Below are 21,229 nucleotides of genomic sequence, written 5' to 3' on the forward strand. Positions count from 1 at the left end.
GCCAGCAAATTTGGAAAACTCAGCAGTGGCCACAGGACTGGAAAAGGTCAGTTTTCACCAATCCCAAAGAAAGGCAATGCCAAAGAATGCTAAAACTACCGCACAATTGTACTTATCTCACACGCTAGTAAAGTAATGCTCAGAATTCTCGAAGCCAGGCTTCAACAGTACATGAACCGTGAACTTCCACATGTTCAGCTGGTTTTAAAAAAGGCAGCGGAACCAGAGATCAAATTGCCAACATCTGTTGGATTATTGTAAAAGCAAGAGAGTTCCAGAAAAACATCTACTTCTGCTTTACTGACTACTATAAAGCTTTTGACTGTGTAGATCACAACAAACTGGAAAATTCTTCAAGAGATGGGCATACCAGACCATCTGACCTGCCTCCTGAGAAATCTGTATTCAGGTCAAGAAGCAACCATTAGAACTGGACATGAACAGCCAACTGGTTCCAAATCGGGAAAGGAGTACGACAAGGCTGTATATTGTCACTCTGCTTATTTAACTTAAATGCTGAGTACTTCATGCGAAATGCTGGACTGGATGAAGCTCAAGTTGGAATCAAGATTGCCGGGAGAAATATCAATAACCTCAGGTACGCAGATGACACCACCCTTATGGCAGAAAGTGAAGAAGAACTAAAGAGCCTCTTGATGAAAGTGAAAGAGGAGAGTGAAAAAGTTGGCTTAAAACTCAGTATTCAAAACTAAGATCATGGCATCCGGTCCGATCACTTCATGGCAAAAAGATGGGGAAACAATGGAAATAGTGAGAGACTTTATATTTTTGGTCTCCAAAATCACATCAGATGGTGACTGCAGCCATGAAATTAAAAGACGCTTCCTCCTTGGAAGAAAAGCTATGACCAACCTAGACAGCATATTAAAAAGCAGAGACATTGCTTTGCCAACAAAAGTCCATCTAGCCAAACTATGGTTTTTCCAGTAGTTATGTATGGATGTGAGAGTTGGACCATAAAGAAAGCTGAGTGCTAAAGAATTGATGCTTTTGAACCGTGGTATTGGAAGAGAGTTCCAGAAAAACATCTATTTCTGCTTTATTGACTATGCCAAAGCCTTTGACTGTGTAGATCATCACAAACTGTGGAAAATTCTGAGAGATGGGAATACCAGACCACCTGACCTGCCTCTTGAGAAATCTGTATGCAGGTCAAGAAGCAACAGTTAGAACTGGACATGGAAAAACAGACTGATTCCAAATAGGAAAAGGAGTATGTCAAGGCTGTATATTGTCACCCTGCTTATTTAACTTATATGCAGAGTACATCATGAGAAATGCTGGGCTGGAAGAAGCACAAGCTGGAATCAAGATTGCTGGGAGAAATATCAGTAACCTCAGATATGCAGATGACACCACCCTTATTTATGGCAGAAAGCGAAGAAGAACTAAAGAGCTTCTTGATGAAAGTGAAAGAGAAGAGTGAAAAAGTTGGCTTAAAGCTCAACATTCAGAAAACTAAGATCATGGCATCTGGTCCTATCACTTCATGGCAAATAGATGGGGAAACAGTGGAAACAGTGGCTGACTTTATTTTTCTGAGCTCCAAAATCACTGCAGATGGTGACTGCAGCCATGAAATTAAAAGACGCTTACTCCTTGGAAGAAGAGTTATCACCAACCTAGACAGCATATTCAAAAGCAGAGACATTACTTTGCCAACAAAGGTCCATCTAGTCAAAGCTATGGTTTTTCCAGTAGTCATGTATGGATGTGAGAGTTGGACTATAAAGAAAGCTGAGCGCTGAAGAATTGATGCTTCTGAACTGTGGTGTTGGAGAAGACTCTTGAGAGTCCCTTGGACTGCAAAGAGATCCAGCCAGTCCATCCTAAAGATCAGTCCTGGGTGTTCATTGGAAGGTCTGATGTTAAAGCTGAAACTCCAATACTTTGGCCACCTGATGTGAAGAGCTGACTCATTTGAAAAGACCCTGATGCTGGGAAAGATTGAGGGCAGGAGGAGAAGGGGATGACAGAGGATGAGATGGTTGGATGGCATCACCGATTTAATGGACATGAGTTTGGGTAGGCTCTGGGAGTTGGTGTTGGGACAGGGAGGCCTGGAGTGCTGCAGCTCATGGGGTCGTAAAGAGTCGGACACGACCGAATGACTGAACTGAACTGATTGGAGAAGACTCTTGAGAGTCTCTTGAAAAGCAAGGATATCCAAGCAGTCCATCTTAAAGAAAATGAATCCTGAATATTCATAGGAAGGACTGATGCTGAAGCTAAAGCTGCAATACTCTGGTGTCCAGATGCGAAGAATCGACTCATTGGAAAAGACCCTGATGCTGGGAAAGATTGAGGCAGGAGGAAAAGGGGACGACAGAGGATGAGATGGTTGGATGGCATCACCGACTCAATGGACATGAGTTTGAGCAAGCTCTGGGAGTTGGTGATGGACAGGGAACCCTGTGGTCCATGGGGTCACAAAGAGTCGTACATGACTGAGCGACTGAACTGAACTGAACCTAAGTCGTAAACCTTAGTTGTTTTTTTAGTGCCACATCTGACACACACAGTTCAGTAAATGATAAGGTGATGCTGAAACTTGTTTTCTTTTTGCCACTCTGCCTTTCTATTCTCAAGTGAAATGCCCCTTAGTGAAGCCTGTGGTCATGTTGTTGAATAAGAATTTCTTATCTGAGATTGTTAAAAGGCTTTGATCTTTCATGTAGGCAGTTAGCATAGACTTCAGGTTTGCTTTCTCTCTAGCTATGGATCAGCTTTCATCCTCTTGTGTTCTTGTTTGACTTGAGAAATTGGGAATACAGTATTTCATTTGAATCTCCTCCTTATATAACAGTGTATTTGGTGTTCTTTGCATATTCATAACCTCTTTAGTTAGACTCAGCATGTTAAGACTAGTTCAGGCTTAATGGAATCATACCTATGGAAGTTGGAAACATAAGGCTAAATCTTTATCAAAAACAATAAATTAACATGTGATACGGTTTTATTAACTACAGATTTTGTTCAAATTTCATAAAATTTTATGCCAGTGTCCATTATTTGTTTTCATACCTTTTCCAAGATTCCACATTGTATTTAAGTTACACTGAGCAGTTTCAGCTGCATGCAACAAATTCTGATAAATTCTCTTTTCGTTTTTATTCTGTTACAAAAATTTTCTTATTTTCCTTGTTATGGCTTCTTAGATACACCCATCATTTTAAAGTGGACATTTAATTTCCAGATGCATGAGGTTTTTAAAGTGTCTTGGATATTAATTTCTCATTTAAATGCTTTCTTCTCTGCAATCACCGTCTGTGTTTTTTTCAGTCTAACTTTATTGAGGCTTTAAATGACTAAGTCAATGAACTCTCTTGGTAGATGTCACATTGCACTTAAAAATATGTGGGTTATTTTCAAATATCTCTTGATATTGATTTCTAACATAATTCCACAATGATAAGAGAACAGGCTCTGTATGATTTTAATACCTTTAGACCGTGAAATTTTTGCACCTTGTTTTATGTCCCTGGAAATGTTCCAGTGTCTTCTAGTTTATAGTCTGTAGAAACTTGAATAGAATTTGTATCTGTCTGTTGTGTGAAAATTGTATAAATCTTAATTTATCTGGAATTGGTTCATGGTACCAGTTGGTTCATGTGTGTGAGTGTGTGTGTGCTAAGTCACTTCAGTCATGTCTGACTCTGTGCGACCCTATGGACTGTAGCCTGCCAGGCTCCTGTCCATGGGATTCTCTAGGTAAGAATACTGGAGTGGGTTGCCATGTCCTCCTCCAGGAGATCTTCCTCACCAAGAGAGCCTGCATTGGTAGGCAGGTTATTTACCACTAGCGCCACCTGGGAAGCCCTCGAGTCTACTGTGTTCTTCTACTTTTCTGTCTATTCATTCTATTAACTTTTCAGTTTGATATTGAAACTCCAACTAAAATTTTTAATTTGCCTACTTAAAAAATAATTGTAATGTATAGTGGGACTATATGTAACTTTGTTCCAGGTTTTCCAAGTCTTCTGTAAATGAGCTATACTTTCATAACTTAAAAAAATAAAAAAAATATTAATTTTAAAAACTGAATATTGTTGTTTATTGTTATTGTTGTTTTATAACTCTGAGTTGACAGCCAATGAAAAAATTTGTTCTCTAGTTTTATTTTTTATAAGTGTGATTAAAAATATTAGTAGCCTAAAATTGCTTTCATATACATTATGCCATTTAAATTTTATTAAAGTCCCAGGGAATGAAAAGAGAATAAAGGGAGGTTAGGAAAGGAACTCTTGATATACTGTAAGTATATAGCAAGATACTACTTAATTTCAAAAGCTATCTTATTTTCATAATGCCATGCTACCTCCCTCAAATGAGGAGCATATTAGTCTGCCTTAACTTTTTTTGTAGACCATGTACTTGACCTATCCTGTAGGTAACAAGAAAACAGCATAAATTGTAAGACATTGGGACTGTTATAAGCCATTTTTTCTGTTGCCAATAGGCCCAAAGCCCTCTCTTGCTTAGTCCAACTTCCCTGACCCTCTGTGGCATACATCTTTGCTATTCTCCTGGCCTACTGCAGTTATATCTGGATTATGGAAATAAAGAAAGTTTTTAGATTCAGCGTTTTTTGGCTAAGTGAATAAACCTTAGTTCTTGATTATGTGTATTATCTTAGCTTTTGTGATTTCATATTGCTCAAGAATGCAGAGAAGTTAAATCTTAAGCCATGAAGTGGATGTTTGGCAAGAGTCAAGTAGAAGTTGACTTACTTAAAAAATAAGAGGGCTTTATATCCAATAAGAAAATAGTCTCAGAACTTTCCTGTTTGTTCTAATAGACTACTGAATAAATGATATTTTTAAGTCTTTTGTTGCCTAAAACTACTGTCTCAATGTGATTTGTATTTTTAGCTGCGAGAAGAAAAGTTACAAGAGGAGAAAACCTCTGAAGATCAAATCCACAAGTTGTTACCAGAGGACACAGAAATAGGAAAAAGGAAAATGGATGAACAGAAAAAAAGAGATGAGCCAATAGTACTGAAGACAAATCTAGAGCATGTAAGTAGATCACTTTTTTGATGGACACCTGTCTCAAAATCAGCCATTAGCCCAGGTGACGTGGATCTGAAAAACCTGTCTTGGTGATCAGTAACAGTCACTGACTGTGCAACTTAGGAGTATTGAAGAACTTAGCATCCAGATGGAGAGCTGGAGAAAATGATTTGTGAACAGGACAATCAGACTTGCGTGAAAAGATTAAGGGGTAGCAGTGGGGAAAAATGGTGAGTGAGAAGAAGAACCTAGTGTTGTATATGCTACTTTGGGTAAGCTTTATACATATATTGTCATTTTGACTTAGGTGTTGTTATTTGATGGAGTTCTGTATGTGTTATATCCTCAACTAGGAGGATGAACTTTCCTTAAAGGTTGTATTTTATTTCCCTTTACTCTTTATAATAACCCAAACAGCATAGTTCTCTAGTTACAAGGTGTGTGTGTGTGTGTGTGTGTGTGTGTGTGTGTTTCTGTGTGTGCTCAGTTATGTCCGACTCTTTGCGACCCCATGAACTGTAGCCCACCAGGCTTACAGGGTCAGTCCTCAATATTAGATGAGATACTTTGTTTAAACTTAACTTAATTAAACTTCTAATTGGGCCAAATCTTGCCTGAATTCTTTTCATTACTTATTTACCAAGCAAATTACTGGAAAAAGTTGTAAATGGTATATTTAACTAATACAAGAAAGCCCTTTGGAGGATCCACTGATTATGGCTCAAATGTATGATTACAATTGGTTTTCTTTTCCTTTAGCAATTTATATTGGATCAGACATCTTCTATTACTTGCTGTATGTACTTAGCATACCTTTAGAGTCATACCTGTTAAAATGTTTTATGATTCTGTCTTGTTCATATTTCAGGTTATATTTTTAATTAGGTGGATTAATAAAGTTTTATTATATATAAAGACAGCATAACAGAATAGAGGGGAAAAAAGCTCTATACCAGAAGTCTGCCTGTTAAACAGGTCCCAGCATTATAACAGATTATACAATTTTGGCCATGTTACATAATTTCTCAGTGCTTTTGGTTTACTTTTTTCAAAGGTGTTTTTCCTGAACTTTAGAAACTGAGATTACATAAGCTTTCTTGAATTGATAGTATTTGCTGACTGTCAGTGTATATATGGGGCTTTTTGATCCCAGTTACAATAATTGTTATTATTTGATTGTTAAAAACAACTATTTGCTTTCCAACCTTCTGAAAAGATTCAGTTTAAAAAATATGAAATGCTTATGTACTCTTAAAACTCTTTTCATCGGGAACTACAAAAGGAAAAAGACTGCTTTTGGAGAGAATATAGTTCATCTAGGAAGGCAAGAATAAAACATGTGGTGGTGGTGTGCATATAGTAGTTCTTCTGACTAATAGCCCCGAACTCATAGTTGTCTGTGGTCTCTGAAAACTGCACACTCTGCCTCTTCACCCCAACAGGACTATCCATTATTGTTCTCATCGAAAACTGCCCAGAAAGAGCTTTCTTTTCAGAACAAACCAATTTTGGCAGAGAGTTTACTCTTTAGTATGGCCCTTTGATAGAAAGAACCTGTTGTTGTTGACCTTGCCAGACCCAGGTTTCCCTGAGAAAATGATCTCAAATATCCACTCATAACAAAGATGGAAATTTGCTCTAATTATTTTTTCTTTTGCCACTTCAATCTTTGAAGTAGAAATTAATTACATCAACCTAAAATTTAATCTTAAAAGGAATCAGGAAGTATTAATACCAATTCTGATTGGTCGTGGCCAGTTTTGCAAAATTGCCTATACATTGAATAAAATTGGATCTATGAACACTTCAAGTTTTAGATTTTGTGATTTTACCTTTTTTCTGTCTGCATTTATATTTCATATTTTTGAGACTTTTACAATCAAATATTTCTTAAGAAATTTTGGTGTAGGACAAGTAATTTCATTTAGTTTAGCCAGTGATACATTCATTGGGACTGAAGAGAAGTTCAAGTGGTCTCAGTGGAAAGTCAGCTAAAGGATTGTTTTTAATAGAGAGTAATATGATTAGAGCTGGACTGATCATTTTACCCTCCTGAATCAAAAAGCTCAGTGGCTCCCCATTTCCTGTGGAACTAAATGAGAACTCTTCACATTTAAGTCTTTAGTATTAGTCTAGCTTATCTTTCTATCCTTGCTTATATCCCAGAACTCTAGGGAAGTGAGCTGTTTGCTTTCTTCCAAATATATAACCCATGCTTTCTCTTCTGAGGATCCTTGCTCTTGCATTTCATCTCATTGATACACCATTAACCTTACCTGATGAAAAGCTATTAATCTCTCTATATGTCCAGTTCAAAAGCTGTTGCCTTCCTGGAACTGGTAGGAATTTCTTGTTTTTCCACTGCTATTATCCATTCTCTTCCCCCTCAACTTTCCTGTCCTCAGTTTGTAACTTTTATATGACTTATTTAATTCTTCCTTATGTTATGGTTATTTGTGTGTTTGTGTTTCTCTACTTGATTTGTAAGTTTGTTGATTATAGGAAATGTGTCTTAACCATTTTAAAAAATCTCTCATAGTACATTGCACATCACAAGAGTTTGATACATGTTTATCAAGTTGAATTCAAATAGAGGAAGGCAAGGGCTGATTCTGGAAGCAGTTATCTGTTATTTGTTTAGAATGGAAATAAAATAGGCACAGTGTTTATTATGATCTGTTATGACAGTTAATACCAATAATAGTTCAAATTGTTGGGAAACAATTTGATGTAACAATTATAGCCATACCAAAGATTATAAAGCTGAAAGTGGAAAATTGCTTGTCATCCCACAACCTAGAGATAACTGCTATAAACATTTTGGTGAATATCCTTCCAGATTTCTAAATGTGTGTGTGTGTGTGTGTGTAACATATTTTGTTTTTCTTTTCAGAAAATGCAGCCTAGTATACATACTGTTTTATAATCTATTTTAATAAATTATAAATCATGGATGTCTTGCCATGTAAATAAAGAATCCCACATCATTATTTAGTGGCCTGCTAGTTATTCTTTACTGTAGGATTTATGTAATTAATCTCCTGTTGATATTTTGCTGTCTGAAACCACCACTGTGATGATACCCATGTGTCTCATTGCCTGTGTGCATGCTTCGTCTCTCAGTCACGTCCAACTCTTTGAGACCCCATGGACTCTAGCCCACCAGGCTCCTCTGTTCATGACATTGTCCAGGCAAGAATACTGGAGTGGTTTGCCATATTCTGTTCCAGGGGATCTGTGCTATAGGTTTATTTTTATGCAGTGTTAAAGATGAGAGGGGAATATTTTCCTATCTTATTGTTTTAGGTTTTTGTGGGGGTAGAAATAGAGAGGAGTTGGGGTTTGGAGTACTTTCTCTTTATGTAATTATTTATAATAATGTAAATTTATTTTCAACAATTAAACCTGGCATATTTGTATTATAACACTAAAGTGTTTTCTTATAATACTTAAGTTGATGTAAACAATCTATCTTTTGTTGACCATTTACTACTTGTGAGCTAATGCACCGTGTGTTTTTATGGTTTATCACAATAGGTGTATTAATAGTAGAGAGATAATTCTTAATTTTATAGATGAGAAACTGAGACTCAGAAAGGTAAAGCAACTAACCTCTGGTGACAGTGGTAGCTGATGGAATTTGAATATTCTTTTATTCGGTACTGAATTGATTGTGTAGAAAAGCCTAAATAAAGAAGAATTGCCATTATTTACCCCCCTGTTGAGTCTATTGATGTCAAAGGTTTTTCTTGCTTCCCACAATATTTGGTAATGAGTTAGTGCTATTAACATCTCTCCAGTGAATAGTTTGTACAACAGGGTTTTAAGGAGTGATAGATACCCTACAAAACTGAAGAGCTTCTCTGTAAATTATAATCCTTCAACTCTTTCTTGCAGGCTATTGGAAACCTAGCCTATTGTATGAATGTGCCTATCAGCCTAGAGAATAGCAAAACATTTAAGGAATACAATGTACTCTGAGCCGTAAGATGCCTTGCATGCCTCTGTCCATAACTCTAACTTTGGTATTAACTTAATCATTAGAAAACTGGTTAATCATTAGATGATTAGACATTTTTTTTGTTTACCTACTGTATAACAGTATCAGAAGTTTTAGAGAAAAGGTAATCATTTGCTGTCCGAGTCAGTTGTCTAAAACAGAAGTCAGACTCCTAAATAAGAAGCTACAGTTCAGTGTGATAGTTGCTCCCCCTGCCTGCCAATGCAGGAGGCGCAGGAGACACGGGTTCAGTCACTGGGTTGGAGAGATCTGGAGAAGGAAATGGCAACCCACTCCAGTGTTCTTGCCTGGAGAATCCCAGGGACAGAGGAGCATGGCAGGGTACAGTCTGTAGGGTTGCCAGAGTCAGACATGACTGAAGTGATTTAGCCCACACGTACACACTATAAAGAAGAAACTCATATTAAATCATGAGCAAATTCTCATATGTTGTATGTAAAAGGCACATGTAAAAGAAACATAAATTTAAAAACTCAAGAAGAAACTCGAAAATAAAGTGAAGATAAATGAAATAGTGTCAGCAAGATGGAAAAAGTTGATGGAAAAACCTTTCAAGAGAAATAGTATTTAAGATGCCTCTGAAAGGTCAGTGAATATTTTATAGGCAAAAAATGTGGAAGGAGAATCTTAGGGAAAGGGACTAATAGCATGTCCAAAAGAATAGAAGTTTTGAAAGACTGTGATGGTACATGTGGAGAGTTGAGAATAGTTTGATTGCTGTAGAGCTCAAGGAGTTACCTGTGTTGGAACTGCTGGGAGAAAAACTTTATAGAAGGTTGGATCTAGGTTTTGAAGGTTATTGGATCCTGCTGAGGTATTTAGACTTGATCCTAAAGTCACCAACAGTTAAGCAGGGGAGTGATGGGATCTGTGTGCTTAATAGGATGGAGAGGATTAGGGGGAAGAAAGGCTGGAAAGAGCAAGACCTGTAAGTAGATTATTGCAGTAGTCAAGGCAGGAGATGATGAGAATCTAAGGAAAGGCAGTGATGATGAGTATACACAAGTAGAGTATGAGAGACAGAGTAGAGTATTAGATCTGAGAGACATGTGAGGAGTACAAAGGAGCAAAGTAGGAATAACATGGAGGCAGTTTGAAAACAGATGCTCTGGATCAAAGTACCAGCATTAGCTACCTGTTAACTCTAAAATCCTAGGCAAATTAACTACTCTGAGCCTCAGTTTGCCATCTGTAAAAGATAATAGGCCTTTCTTAGTGGAACTGGTTAAAGAGTAAATGAAATAAAATATTTGGGTGTGTTGGGGTATTCAAGAGCTCTATGCAATGTTATTATGACTTTGAAAAAAGGGAAGGAATCATGGATGACATTGAGGCTTCTAACTGGGTTCATAGTGGGACTTAGAGAAGAGAAATAGTGAGTTTGATTTTGGATATATTAAGTTTGAGCTGTATTTGGGCTATCCAGATTGGGATCCCAGGAGGCAGTTGGCAACATCGATTGGACTGAGAGAGAAGGGGCATATAATAGAGAGACTTGAACAACAGCTGTGGGAGAGTCCATGGGAACCCCAAATAGACAGTGTTGTCTCCCTTGTCTCCTGCCAGTGTCCTGCACGCCTCTCAGATTCAGAGAATGAAGAACCTTCCCGAGGCAAGATGATACAGACACACCGCTCGGCATTTGTTTCCAAGAGCAGCTCCTACTCCTTAGCTTTCCTGGCAGGGTAAGAGACTGATAATGAACTCAGTCAGGGTTCTTTCATTTTGGGGTATGAGGCAAAAGGGACGGGGTTGGGGGTGGGGCGGGGGAGCAAAAGGATTTATTGTAGTTACTTTGGGGGTGGTGGGAGTCGGGGAAGGGGGAAACTGGTTTTCAAATATGGATTAGAAAGAAATAAGGGACTGAACTGAATTTTTTAAAGAAAAGTAAACATCCTTTTCTGGTATCCTCAGGATAGGATTGTACTAATTGCTCTGCTGAACAGAAGAGTTGAACTTTCTATTCTGGGAGGAAACAATAAAGCCTTATTCAGTATCCACTGATACTGAAGACAGTAGCCATGGATTTTCTTTGTGAACTTTTTTCTCTTAGTAGGAACTTGAGGCCAAAGTTGATTTTTTTTCAGTGCCTGGAAGTAAAATATATCTTGATAGGTTTCAAGAGGGCAAACTGAAAAGTTTTTAAGATCCTTGTCAAGAAATCTCTTGATACTTTGGACTTTGCAGGCCCTGGGGAGGAAAGGAAGGAGGAATTGGGTGGATGTTGGGTGATGGAAGAATAATGAAGGCCTCAGTGGAAGGAAGGAAGGAAGGATGGATAGATAGATAGGAGGGAAAGGAAGGGAAGGAAAAATGAAAGAAGGGAGGAAGGCTGGAAGGAATCATTTATTCGAATCATTTATTCAATGGACATTTTGGGGACAGCTACTACATGTCATACTCTGTTTTAATATGAAAAGACACAATCTTTACCCCCCTTTGTTGTCTGTTTTTGTTTAAAGCTGGCATTGCTCATTCTTACTTCTAGGGTTCTTCTCTTCCTTAACACAGCGTTATGAAGTGGCCTTCTCTTGTTTACTTGTGGACATACACCTGGATCCTTTTTATCTGAATGCTCTTTATTGCTAATCACTAATAAATAAAACCAAAAAAATCTATCAAGTTTAAGAATGTCATAAAGTTCACACTGTTGTGATCCCTGATGTTTTTATATCTGAATCTTTTTTGTATATGTTCTGATTTTTCTGTTCTTTTTTTAAAAATTTTATTGGAGTATAGTTGACTTAATGTTGTGTTCATTTCAAGTATACAGCAAAGTGATTCAGTTATACATATATTCATTCTTTTTCAGATTCTTTTCCCATATAGATTATTATAGAATGTTGAATATTTCTGTGAGTAAAATTCACTAAACTTCTCCTTCCCTTAAAAGCCTTCCTTTCTCTGGGTGATGGTAACTCCTTCCAGGAAGGCTGTTTGCTAAACTATTTATTCATTCATTTGAAATTTGTTGAACGGCCACTGTATTACTGCCACTGAAGTTTGACTGATGTAATAAGGACCCAGTATATAATGTGTAAGCCAGTGTACTTAACCATTTATGGTGATGATGAAACTCTTGCTTTGTGCATATGTGCTTGAAATATAAATGCTCTGTAAAGTTAAAAAATTCAAGATTGCTTGACTAAGAATTGTCAGCTGCAGAATGTATAAATAGAACTTTTCCCCATTTATAGCAGATACATCTTAATGAGTTTTAGAGGGATCTACTGAAAAAGAGAAAAAAAAGATCATATCATTAATTCCAATCAAGTTACAATAAATATCCCCTGAAACAAAATAATGTTGCTCTTGGCAGTCTGCAATTAGTCAATTAATATCTTTTCATTTGAAATTACTTGGAAAAAAAGGAAATTTTATTAAAACCCAAATACAGTGTCAAGGCCAAATTGCCCCAATTAATTGGAGTAGACATTGTATAGGTGAACTACTTATTACCAATTCTGATCTCTGCCCTTGTAATTCATTCTTTTAAAGTGGTTAGAAGGTTAATATGTTGTTACTTAGAAATGCCTAGCAAGGAACTTTGAAAATTCTTCTCTGAAGGGCAAAATGTAAAGTCTATATACCAAGGGGAGTGCTTTGATTATGTGTGGCTCTGGAATACCTGTAGTACATCTTCTTTTCCTGCTCCTTGGCTCATCTTTTATCGTAGTTTGTAACACTGAGTCACAATGGGCTTAATTTATAGGAAAATATTCACTTAACATTTTATTGTTATGAGATGTTTACAGTCATATTATACATTTATGAATTTCAGCATTTTCCTCCAAATATACAAGGTTGTGGGCTGAGTTCAATTACTAGGACAATTGAAAAGAAAATTCACTGGATTTGGGTTGGTACAGTTATCTTTTTAGGAAATAATTTGTTGATGTCATGGAAACTTTAGGTTGGAAAATCTATTATGGTAATACTGTGAACTGCATCTCTTATTTAGTCAACATGTTTTATTTCTTAGTTAAGAAAATATTGTTTCAATTTTAAATGATATTTAGGAAAATAGTGTGGCATTGTTAGTGCTGACACTGAGATGAGGTTTATGGATATATTAAAAGAGAATTAGCATGGTGACGGTTGCGTCACAGTGTGCCTCTGAACTTAAAATGGATAAAATGGTAACTTTTATGTTATATGTTTTGGCACAAGTAAAAAGGAATTAGCATTGGTAATAGTTTGGGAATATTTCAAATACATTTTTTTCTATCTGGTAAGCAACAGTTAAAGAATAGGTTTTCTCTGCAAGTTTTTTCCTAACGAGAATTCATTTGTATAAGTTTTTTTAAACATCTGTATTTAAATCAAATTAATCTGCATTTATTTTACTTATCTACTCTATAAACTTTTCTTTCTTAAGCCCAGAAGCATGGAGGTAAGAGCAAGTAGGCCTGGTAGGATGGTTATTTTGGAAGAAGTCCATCAAAAGATTCTGGCTGAATCTTGTGAGAGCAGCTCAGACTATTTGCATTTGAAACGTTCAAAACAAAGAATGTTTTGCTACACTATTAATAAAGTCCTATAGCTCTTTGAAAATGAAGCTTCTTTCAAACAGTCAGATAGAGTAATAGTTAACTCAAGGTCATCTCTAAGTTAATCATCAAATATATGTGAATTGAAAAGATTTAATAACTTCAACCATAAGGTATAAATTTTAAAGTTAAGGTCTTATTTTAGATATCTGAAAAACTGGTTTGTTGTTCATTTAAATTTATTTCCCTTCATTCCTCATACCCTCTTTACCTAAAAGTTCAATCTGGAAAAACTTTCTCTGTTCAGCCAGTGTCTTTTGTAAGAGCTACATGTCCAGTTCCATTTTCCTCTGGGCTTTGGCTGTCAAGAAGTTTAGGATTATGGCAGAGTTTTTAGTTTGGTCATCATGGCCTTACAACATGGCATATAATTTTTAAAAATAACATTTGGTATACTCTTCTCATATTTATTACTTAATGTGGTCTTTATTAAGGCTCAGTTTTTACGTATTTTTACTGTAAATCACTTAAACTTCTACTTGGGAAATAGGGTATAACCATTAAAAAAATATAGTCAAACCGTCTATCCTCCTTCCAGTTTAAAAAATGAAAAAAAGGAAAGTGAGGCAGTATTGCCAGTACTGCTGTACAAAACTGTTAGGTTAAGCAAACAGTGCCTAGTGAGATTTCTGGCATATGTTAAGTCTTCAGTGAGTATTGCTGCCACTATTTTGTATTTTATTTTAGAACCCAGAGCTGAAAAGGATCATAAATATTGTCTTATCTAATTCCTTTGTTTCAGAGTGAAAAGCCTAAAGGCCAACAAGAAAACATGGCTTGTCAAATCTTAGACTGCTGGAATAGAAGGACGATGAGTTAGAACTTAGATTTCTTGGCTCTTTCCACTGTACTCTTTTGTCCCCCATGACCTTCTTATAGATCCTGATTTTTATAAAATCCCTTCTAAAAGTCACTTTCCCACTAGACTTTAAATCCTTTGCAAGCAGTGACAAAAATCTTGTTTGCCATTATATTCACAATACTTAGTACAGTACCTGGCACACAGGAGAGGCTCAGTAAATACTTGTGAAATGTTTAATGATATAGGTCTTTGTGCCCGTGGGTAGGTTAAAGGAGGCTTTTTGTCAGAATTGTCAAACTTGCAGGGTCTCTAGGAAAGAGGACCCTGGGAGTTGTGGAGGAAACAGATTGGCTGGTGGCTGTTGTTTAGAGTAGATTCTATAAGATTAATATGGGATTTGGGTGGGGGGGATCTAGTGACCACACTGATAAAGCTTTTATACTATAAAGTTAGCTTCTCCCTTTAATGCATTGGCAGTAGCTTATGGGGGATCTATAAAAGGGGATCCTTTTGTAGATTCTGTAAGAGAAAAGTCTGTATTGCACCGTCATAATTAAACCTTAATTAAGTAGAAATTAACTACATTATTTTGTTTGCTAATGTTCCGATACTTTAAGCCTGAGTTTGTGGTTCAGAGTGGGGCTCAGCAAAAGAGCCTTGTAGTGTCTGTGCTTCCTGTAAGGTGTGTGTGTAAGAAGAGATAGAGGCAGAGACTGACTCCTGACTCAGTCATAATAACTGCATGCCCAGCTAGTGTTAGGATGAATTAAACTATGCTGACTTGTTCCTCATTTTTAAAACAAACACATGAAAATATGAACTCTTTGAGCTGACAGATACCAGACACATAAATGATGTGATACTGGAGGACTAACTTTAGAACTGATGAAAAGAGACAAGCCAGAGAGGTGTGAGGATGGAGAAGCCAGTCTTGGGAGGTTTTAGGGAAACAGTAGTGTGAGCTTGAGTAAAATCAGTTGACCTCATTCTATATAATTTATGTAAAATACAGGTTGTTATGCCCTACTTTTTGCTTGCTGGGCAGGGGATTTCACTGAATGATTTAAGATTCTTTTCACCTCTAAGATTGAAGTATCTAGAAGTGGCTTAAAGTAGGGTTTTAAAGGGTGGAAGAAATGTGGCCAGGGCATGAAATGGAAGGGGTAAGGGCAGTTGGTAGGTTCTGTAAAAAATCTCAGGATAGGATTTAGCACGTTATATGTGGGGAATAGTCCAAACAATAACTGTCAGGGAAAGGAGACTATGAGAGAAAACTGAGGTAGTGATTTAAAAGAAACCACAAGGCTTAATGATGGTCTAGGGCAGATCATGTGTGTGCGTGTGCGTGTGCGTGTGTGTGTGTTGGGGGAGGGATAAAAGAACAGAAATCAAGTAGATGAACTGGTTAAGAGGACAAACCTTGCTAAAATTATGGATTTCATGTAGGCATGGCAGCTACAGTTGGAAAAGAAAGATAGCCTAAGGAGAAGTGATGTGGACCTTAAGTAGTAGGTTTTAGAGGTGTCCGTCATCTCTCTGTCCAGAAGAAATATTAATAACCTCAGATATGCAGATGATACCACACTTAGAAAGCAAAGAAGAACCAAAGAGCCTCTTGATGAAAGTGAAAGAGGAGAGTGAAAAAGTTGGCTTAAAGCTCAACATTCAGAAAACGAAGATCATGGCATCCAGTTCCATCACTTCATGGCAAATAGATGGGGAAACGGTGGCAATAGTGACAGACTTTATTTTTCTGGGCTTCAAAATCACTGCAGATGGTGACTGCAGCCATGAATAAAAGACGCTTACTCCTTAGAAGAAGAGTTATGATCAACCTAGACAGCATATTAAAAAGCAGAGACATTACTTTGCCAACAAAGGTCCGTCTAGTCAAAGCTATCATTTTTCCAGTAGTCATATATGGATGTAAGAGTTGGACTGTAAAGAAAATTGAAAGCCGAAGAATTGATGCTTTTGAACTGTGGTGTTGGAGAAGACTCTTGAGATTTCCTTGGACTTCAAGGAGATCCAACCAGTCCATCCTAAAGGAAATCAGTCCTGAATATTCATTGGAAGGACTGATGCTGAAGCTGAAACTCCAATACTTTGGCCACCTGATGCAAAGAACTGACTCATTTGAAAAGACCCTGATGGTGGGAAAGATTGAAGGCGGGAGAAGAGGACAACAGAGGATGAGATGGTTGGATGGCATCACCAACTCAATAGACATGAGTTTGAGTAAGCGCTGGGAGTTTGTGATGGACAGGGAAGCCTGGCGTGCTGCAGTTCAAGGGGTAGCAAAGACTGAACTGAACTGAATCTCTCTGTCATACTACAATAGGAATATACTGGTAGTTTTCAGAGGGATATGGCAGGATGGTGACAAGTAGCATCCGGGAACTAGCTTTCTCCCAGGTCTTCCTACTGTATTTAGTACTTTACATACCTCATTTCCTTAAGCTTCTCCATTAATCCTGTAAGATTTCTAACATTCTTATTTTTCAGCTAAGGTAAATGCAGTTCAAAGAGATTAAGCAATTCACCCTAGAACTTCTCACCTCAATAAAGTGACAGAGATGAAATTGGAACTCAGGTCTCTCTTGACTCCACAAACCTGTGCTCTTTCTAGCAAACCACTGTCAGAATCCTATGGCAAAAGACTCTGCACTTAGATCTTTGTCTTGAAATGATCTACCTTTGTAACAGAGAGCTTCCTTCTTTCTGTTTGTTTAAATAATTTATACGTTGTCTTGTTCTAAAAAACCACAAAGTTGTATAGAGCTGGGTAAGAAGCTGCCCAGTTATCCTGTTGTTTGAGGGAATTCAAATCCTTTTGCATTACTTTTGAAATAGCTGTGGAAACAATGGTTTCATCCATCAGCAAAAAAATACTAGTGTATGTCCCTAGTAGGCAAATACATATAGACAGAAAGTGGATCAGTGGTTGCTTAGTGCTGGAGGAGAAACGGGGGTTTAGGAGTGGTAGCTAAAGGGTATGAAGTTTCTTTATGAGGTGATAGAAATGTTCTAAAATTGTGGTAATGGTTAAATAACTCTGTGAATACACTTAAACCATTAAATTGTACACTTAAAGAATGCTAGTGTACACAAGGCAGATAACCCAATAATAAATATTCAAGGGAAGGGTTGTAACAAAATCTTACCCATTTCTGGGTGCATGGCAGCTACAGTTGGGCCCTAGGAAGCTGCTTCTGCTTTACTCAAGTATGTATGTGTTGGGGTGAGGGGCCTCACATATCCAAGTTAGGGACTGGGAGGAGGATCCTCTCTTGCCTTCAGCTTCTTGGTGGGACTCTGCCAGGCCTGAGAGTTTGATTAAGAAAATAATGGGGAGGGGGGGGGTGGGAGACACTAATGTGGTATGGGTATGTGAGAGAGAGTGATGAGTAAGCAATTAATAACATGAGCTATCTCATGTTTTATATCGTGTATTACCATTTCAAAGCCCTTTCAGCAGTGTTTCATAAGCATTAAATCTTCTAGGTTTCCAGCTGCATGTTGACACTGGCTGCTCCTCCTTTTCTTTGTTTGTAAGTCAGACTCATTGTGGTTGTGGGTATTTTTAGCTTAACGAGACATCCCAGAAACCATCTGGTCCCTTGGCAGTGGAAATTTTAAGCTAGTAACCTTTCAGACAATGCTGCTTTCTCTTGTTTATTATGTGTTTGGAAAAGAGAACTTCCCTAGGTGTGCTGGATTTGTTCTGTGGCGGAATAGAGCAGACTGTAAGATCAGTATGCTGAGGTAGAAAGAGCACATGCCTTAGAATTTTGGAGATTCATGTGCGACCTGTCAGTTCTTTGTCTATAAATTTGGGGATGCTGATTTACAGGGTTTCTGTATGGTTTAAATGAGATATAATATATTTAAAACACACAATACCTGAGAGGTAATAGATTCCTAATAAATATTGAGGTTTTCTCTCCTTTCTTAAGGAGGTCATAGGTATTTCTGTACATATTTTTATTCACTTATAAGAAATTTATTAAATACATCCACTGTGTTTCAGGTACTTGTTAGGGCTTGGGAATATAGAAACGGATGTGGGAAAGGTGGGAGGTGTAATTACTTCTCCTGTTTTTTTTAGCAAAGGGATTGTTTGAGCTCTTAAATCTTAGGAACATTATTGAGTTTATTGCTGACTGTTCTCAGCCAGCATTGAAGCCTCTTAACCTGACCAAATACTGCAATAATAATATCTATATATTATGTTGATAGTTTCCACAATATTTTCACACTCGTGATTTTTGTGACCTTCCTGTGATAACAACAACATTGGGGGAGTAGGGTTATATAGGAAAAAAGCTTATATATACTACTGAAATTGAGTTGGCATTAATTTGAAATATTGTTTTCAAATAAGATGTTAATTGTAATCCCTGGGGCAACCACTAAGAAAATAACACATATGGTTAAAGAAATAAGAAGAAAATCAAAATGGTTATAGTAGGAGATATCTAACACAAAAGAAGGCATTATTGGAGGCATTATGGAATAAAAATGGTGTAAGACATGTAGAAAACAAATAGAAAAGTGGCAGAAGTCCTTCCTTATTGGCAATTACATTAAATGTAAATAAACTCTCTAATTAAAAGGCTCCAACTGTAGATGAAGCCCATTTCTCTCCTGCCTCAACCAGGGTACTGAATCATGAGCTCTATGACTGAGCAGAAGGAAGAGGTTAGGAAAGCAGTAGATAGGACTCCAGAGGGTTTCAAAGAGATGAAGCTCTTACTAATTACATTACAGACATCACCCCCAAGCCACTGGGGATACCTCTCCTGTGCATCCTCCCCTTTGGCCAATGGGCATTCCCATCGTTCCACATGCCTCATTCACAAATGCTGTCACCCTGTGGCCAGCTCCCTGTGCATGCTCCCAGTGTCTGTTGAGCTGTACCTGGTAGGTCTGCAAGCCTGTATTTGCCCTACCTCAAGACTAAAGAAAGAGCCCAGAGGCAGCAATATAGACATCAGTAGTTTAGTGGGATTAAAGAGGGATCTTCCATGTCTGAAGCAAGGTACTCGAGTGACATCACACTGTGTGCAGCAGACAGTGGGCACGACACGGCCATGATCTTCACAACCAGAGAGAGAGGGAGGTTACTAATTATAAAGAAAACTGATATCAGGTTGGCTCGTTAGTTACCAAAGAAACACCCCTCACTGCCCCTTTGACAAAACTATCATTGTAGAGATGTTCTGATCTACACATTAGAACAGTCACTAGCTGGGAGGCATTAGGGTTAAGAATAATAATGTAACATGGTGATGTGTTAACACTTATTGTTATTATTTAGTCACTAGTTGTGTCTGACTCTTTGCGGCCCTGTGGACTGAGCTCGCCAGGCTCCTCTGTCCATGGGATTCTTCAGGCAAGAATACTGGAGTGGGTTGCCATCTCCTTCTCCAGGGGATCTTCCTGACCCAGAGATCAAACCTGCATCTCCTGTGTTAGCAGGCAGGCTGTCCTCATTAATCACTTAGCACTGAGCCACCTGGGAAGTTCTCAGTTAACCATTTAACTCTGGTATAAATGTTAAAAGGACAAGAGTGTTGAAAAATAACTATGGCTAAACTAATTTGTTGATGAATACACAATATAAAAAGACATGAAGTGTTTTGTGACATCAGAAATAAAATGGAAGAGAGTAAAAGCATAAAGTTTTGTATGTCATTGAAGATAAGTTGTTATCAAGCATAAAATAGACTCTCATATCTATGTTTTATGTAGGCCTCATGATAACCACAAAGCAAAAACCTACAGTAAATTCACAAAAAATACAAAGATGTCAAAGCATACTTTTATAGAAAATTATCAGTTCACAAAGGTAGGCCACAAGAGAAGGCTAAAGGAGAAAGAGAAGTACAGAACTACTAGGAACTGACTAAGATGGCATTAGTAAATCTTTACCTTTCAATAATTACTCTAACTGTAAATGAATTATATTCTCCAATCACAAGACATATAGTGGCAAGTTGAATAAAGAAACAAGACTCAACTATATACTGCCTACGAGAGGCTTATTTCAGCTCTGCTGATACAGGTAGGCTGTAAGTGGAAAGGATGGGAAAAGATACTCTATACAAATGAAAACCGAAGTGGGAAAAGAGAATGGACTTTAAGCCCAAAATGGTAACAGCAGACAAAAAGGCAGTACATAATGAAAAAGGTGTCAATTCATCAAGAAGATAAAGTAATCATAAATATATAATATATGCACCCAAAATTGGAGTACCTAAATATTTTAAGCAAATACTAACAGATCCAAAAGGAGAAATAAGACAACAATATAAATATTAGTAGAGGACTCCAGCACTCTACTTTCAACAATGGATAGATCACCCAGACAGAAAATCAATAAAGAAATGTTGGAACTGAACTATATTTTAGACCAAATGAGCCAAACAGACATATATAGAACATTCCACCCAACAACAGAATACACATTCTTCTCTACTGCATATGGAACATTCTGTAGGATAGATCATACAAGTCACAAAGCAGGTCAGCACATTTAAGACAGTTGAAATCATACATAGTATCTTTTCTGACCAGAATGGTATGAAACTCAAAATGAATAAGAGGAGGAAAACTGGAAAATTCACAAATAAAGGGAAATAAACTTCATGCTCCTGAACAACCTGTTAGCCAAAGAAGAAATTAAAAGAGAAATAAAAAATACCTTGAAAGAAGCAAAAGTGGAAAGACAGCATACCAAAATGCATGGGGTGCACCAAAAGCAGTTCCAAGAGGGGAGTCTATAGTGATAAACACCTGTATTAAGAAAAAAGTGAAATTG

General features: G+C 37.3%; 1 protein-coding gene across 1 annotated transcript in view; it reads left to right on the plus strand.

The window, feature by feature from the left end:
• RNF169 (ring finger protein 169) overlaps positions 1–21,229 on the plus strand; it is an 89,906-nt gene that overhangs the window by 54,635 nt on the left and 14,042 nt on the right. Inside the window, exons 3-4 of the mRNA XM_055549089.1 lie at positions 4,893–5,039; positions 10,621–10,739. Coding sequence (XP_055405064.1) covers positions 4,893–5,039; positions 10,621–10,739 — 266 coding nt within the window. The remainder of the gene's footprint in view (positions 1–4,892; positions 5,040–10,620; positions 10,740–21,229) is intronic.

The sequence above is a fragment of the Bubalus kerabau genome, chromosome 15, assembly GCF_029407905.1.
Source record: "Bubalus kerabau isolate K-KA32 ecotype Philippines breed swamp buffalo chromosome 15, PCC_UOA_SB_1v2, whole genome shotgun sequence".
NCBI classification, from domain to species: Eukaryota; Metazoa; Chordata; class Mammalia; order Artiodactyla; family Bovidae; genus Bubalus; species Bubalus kerabau.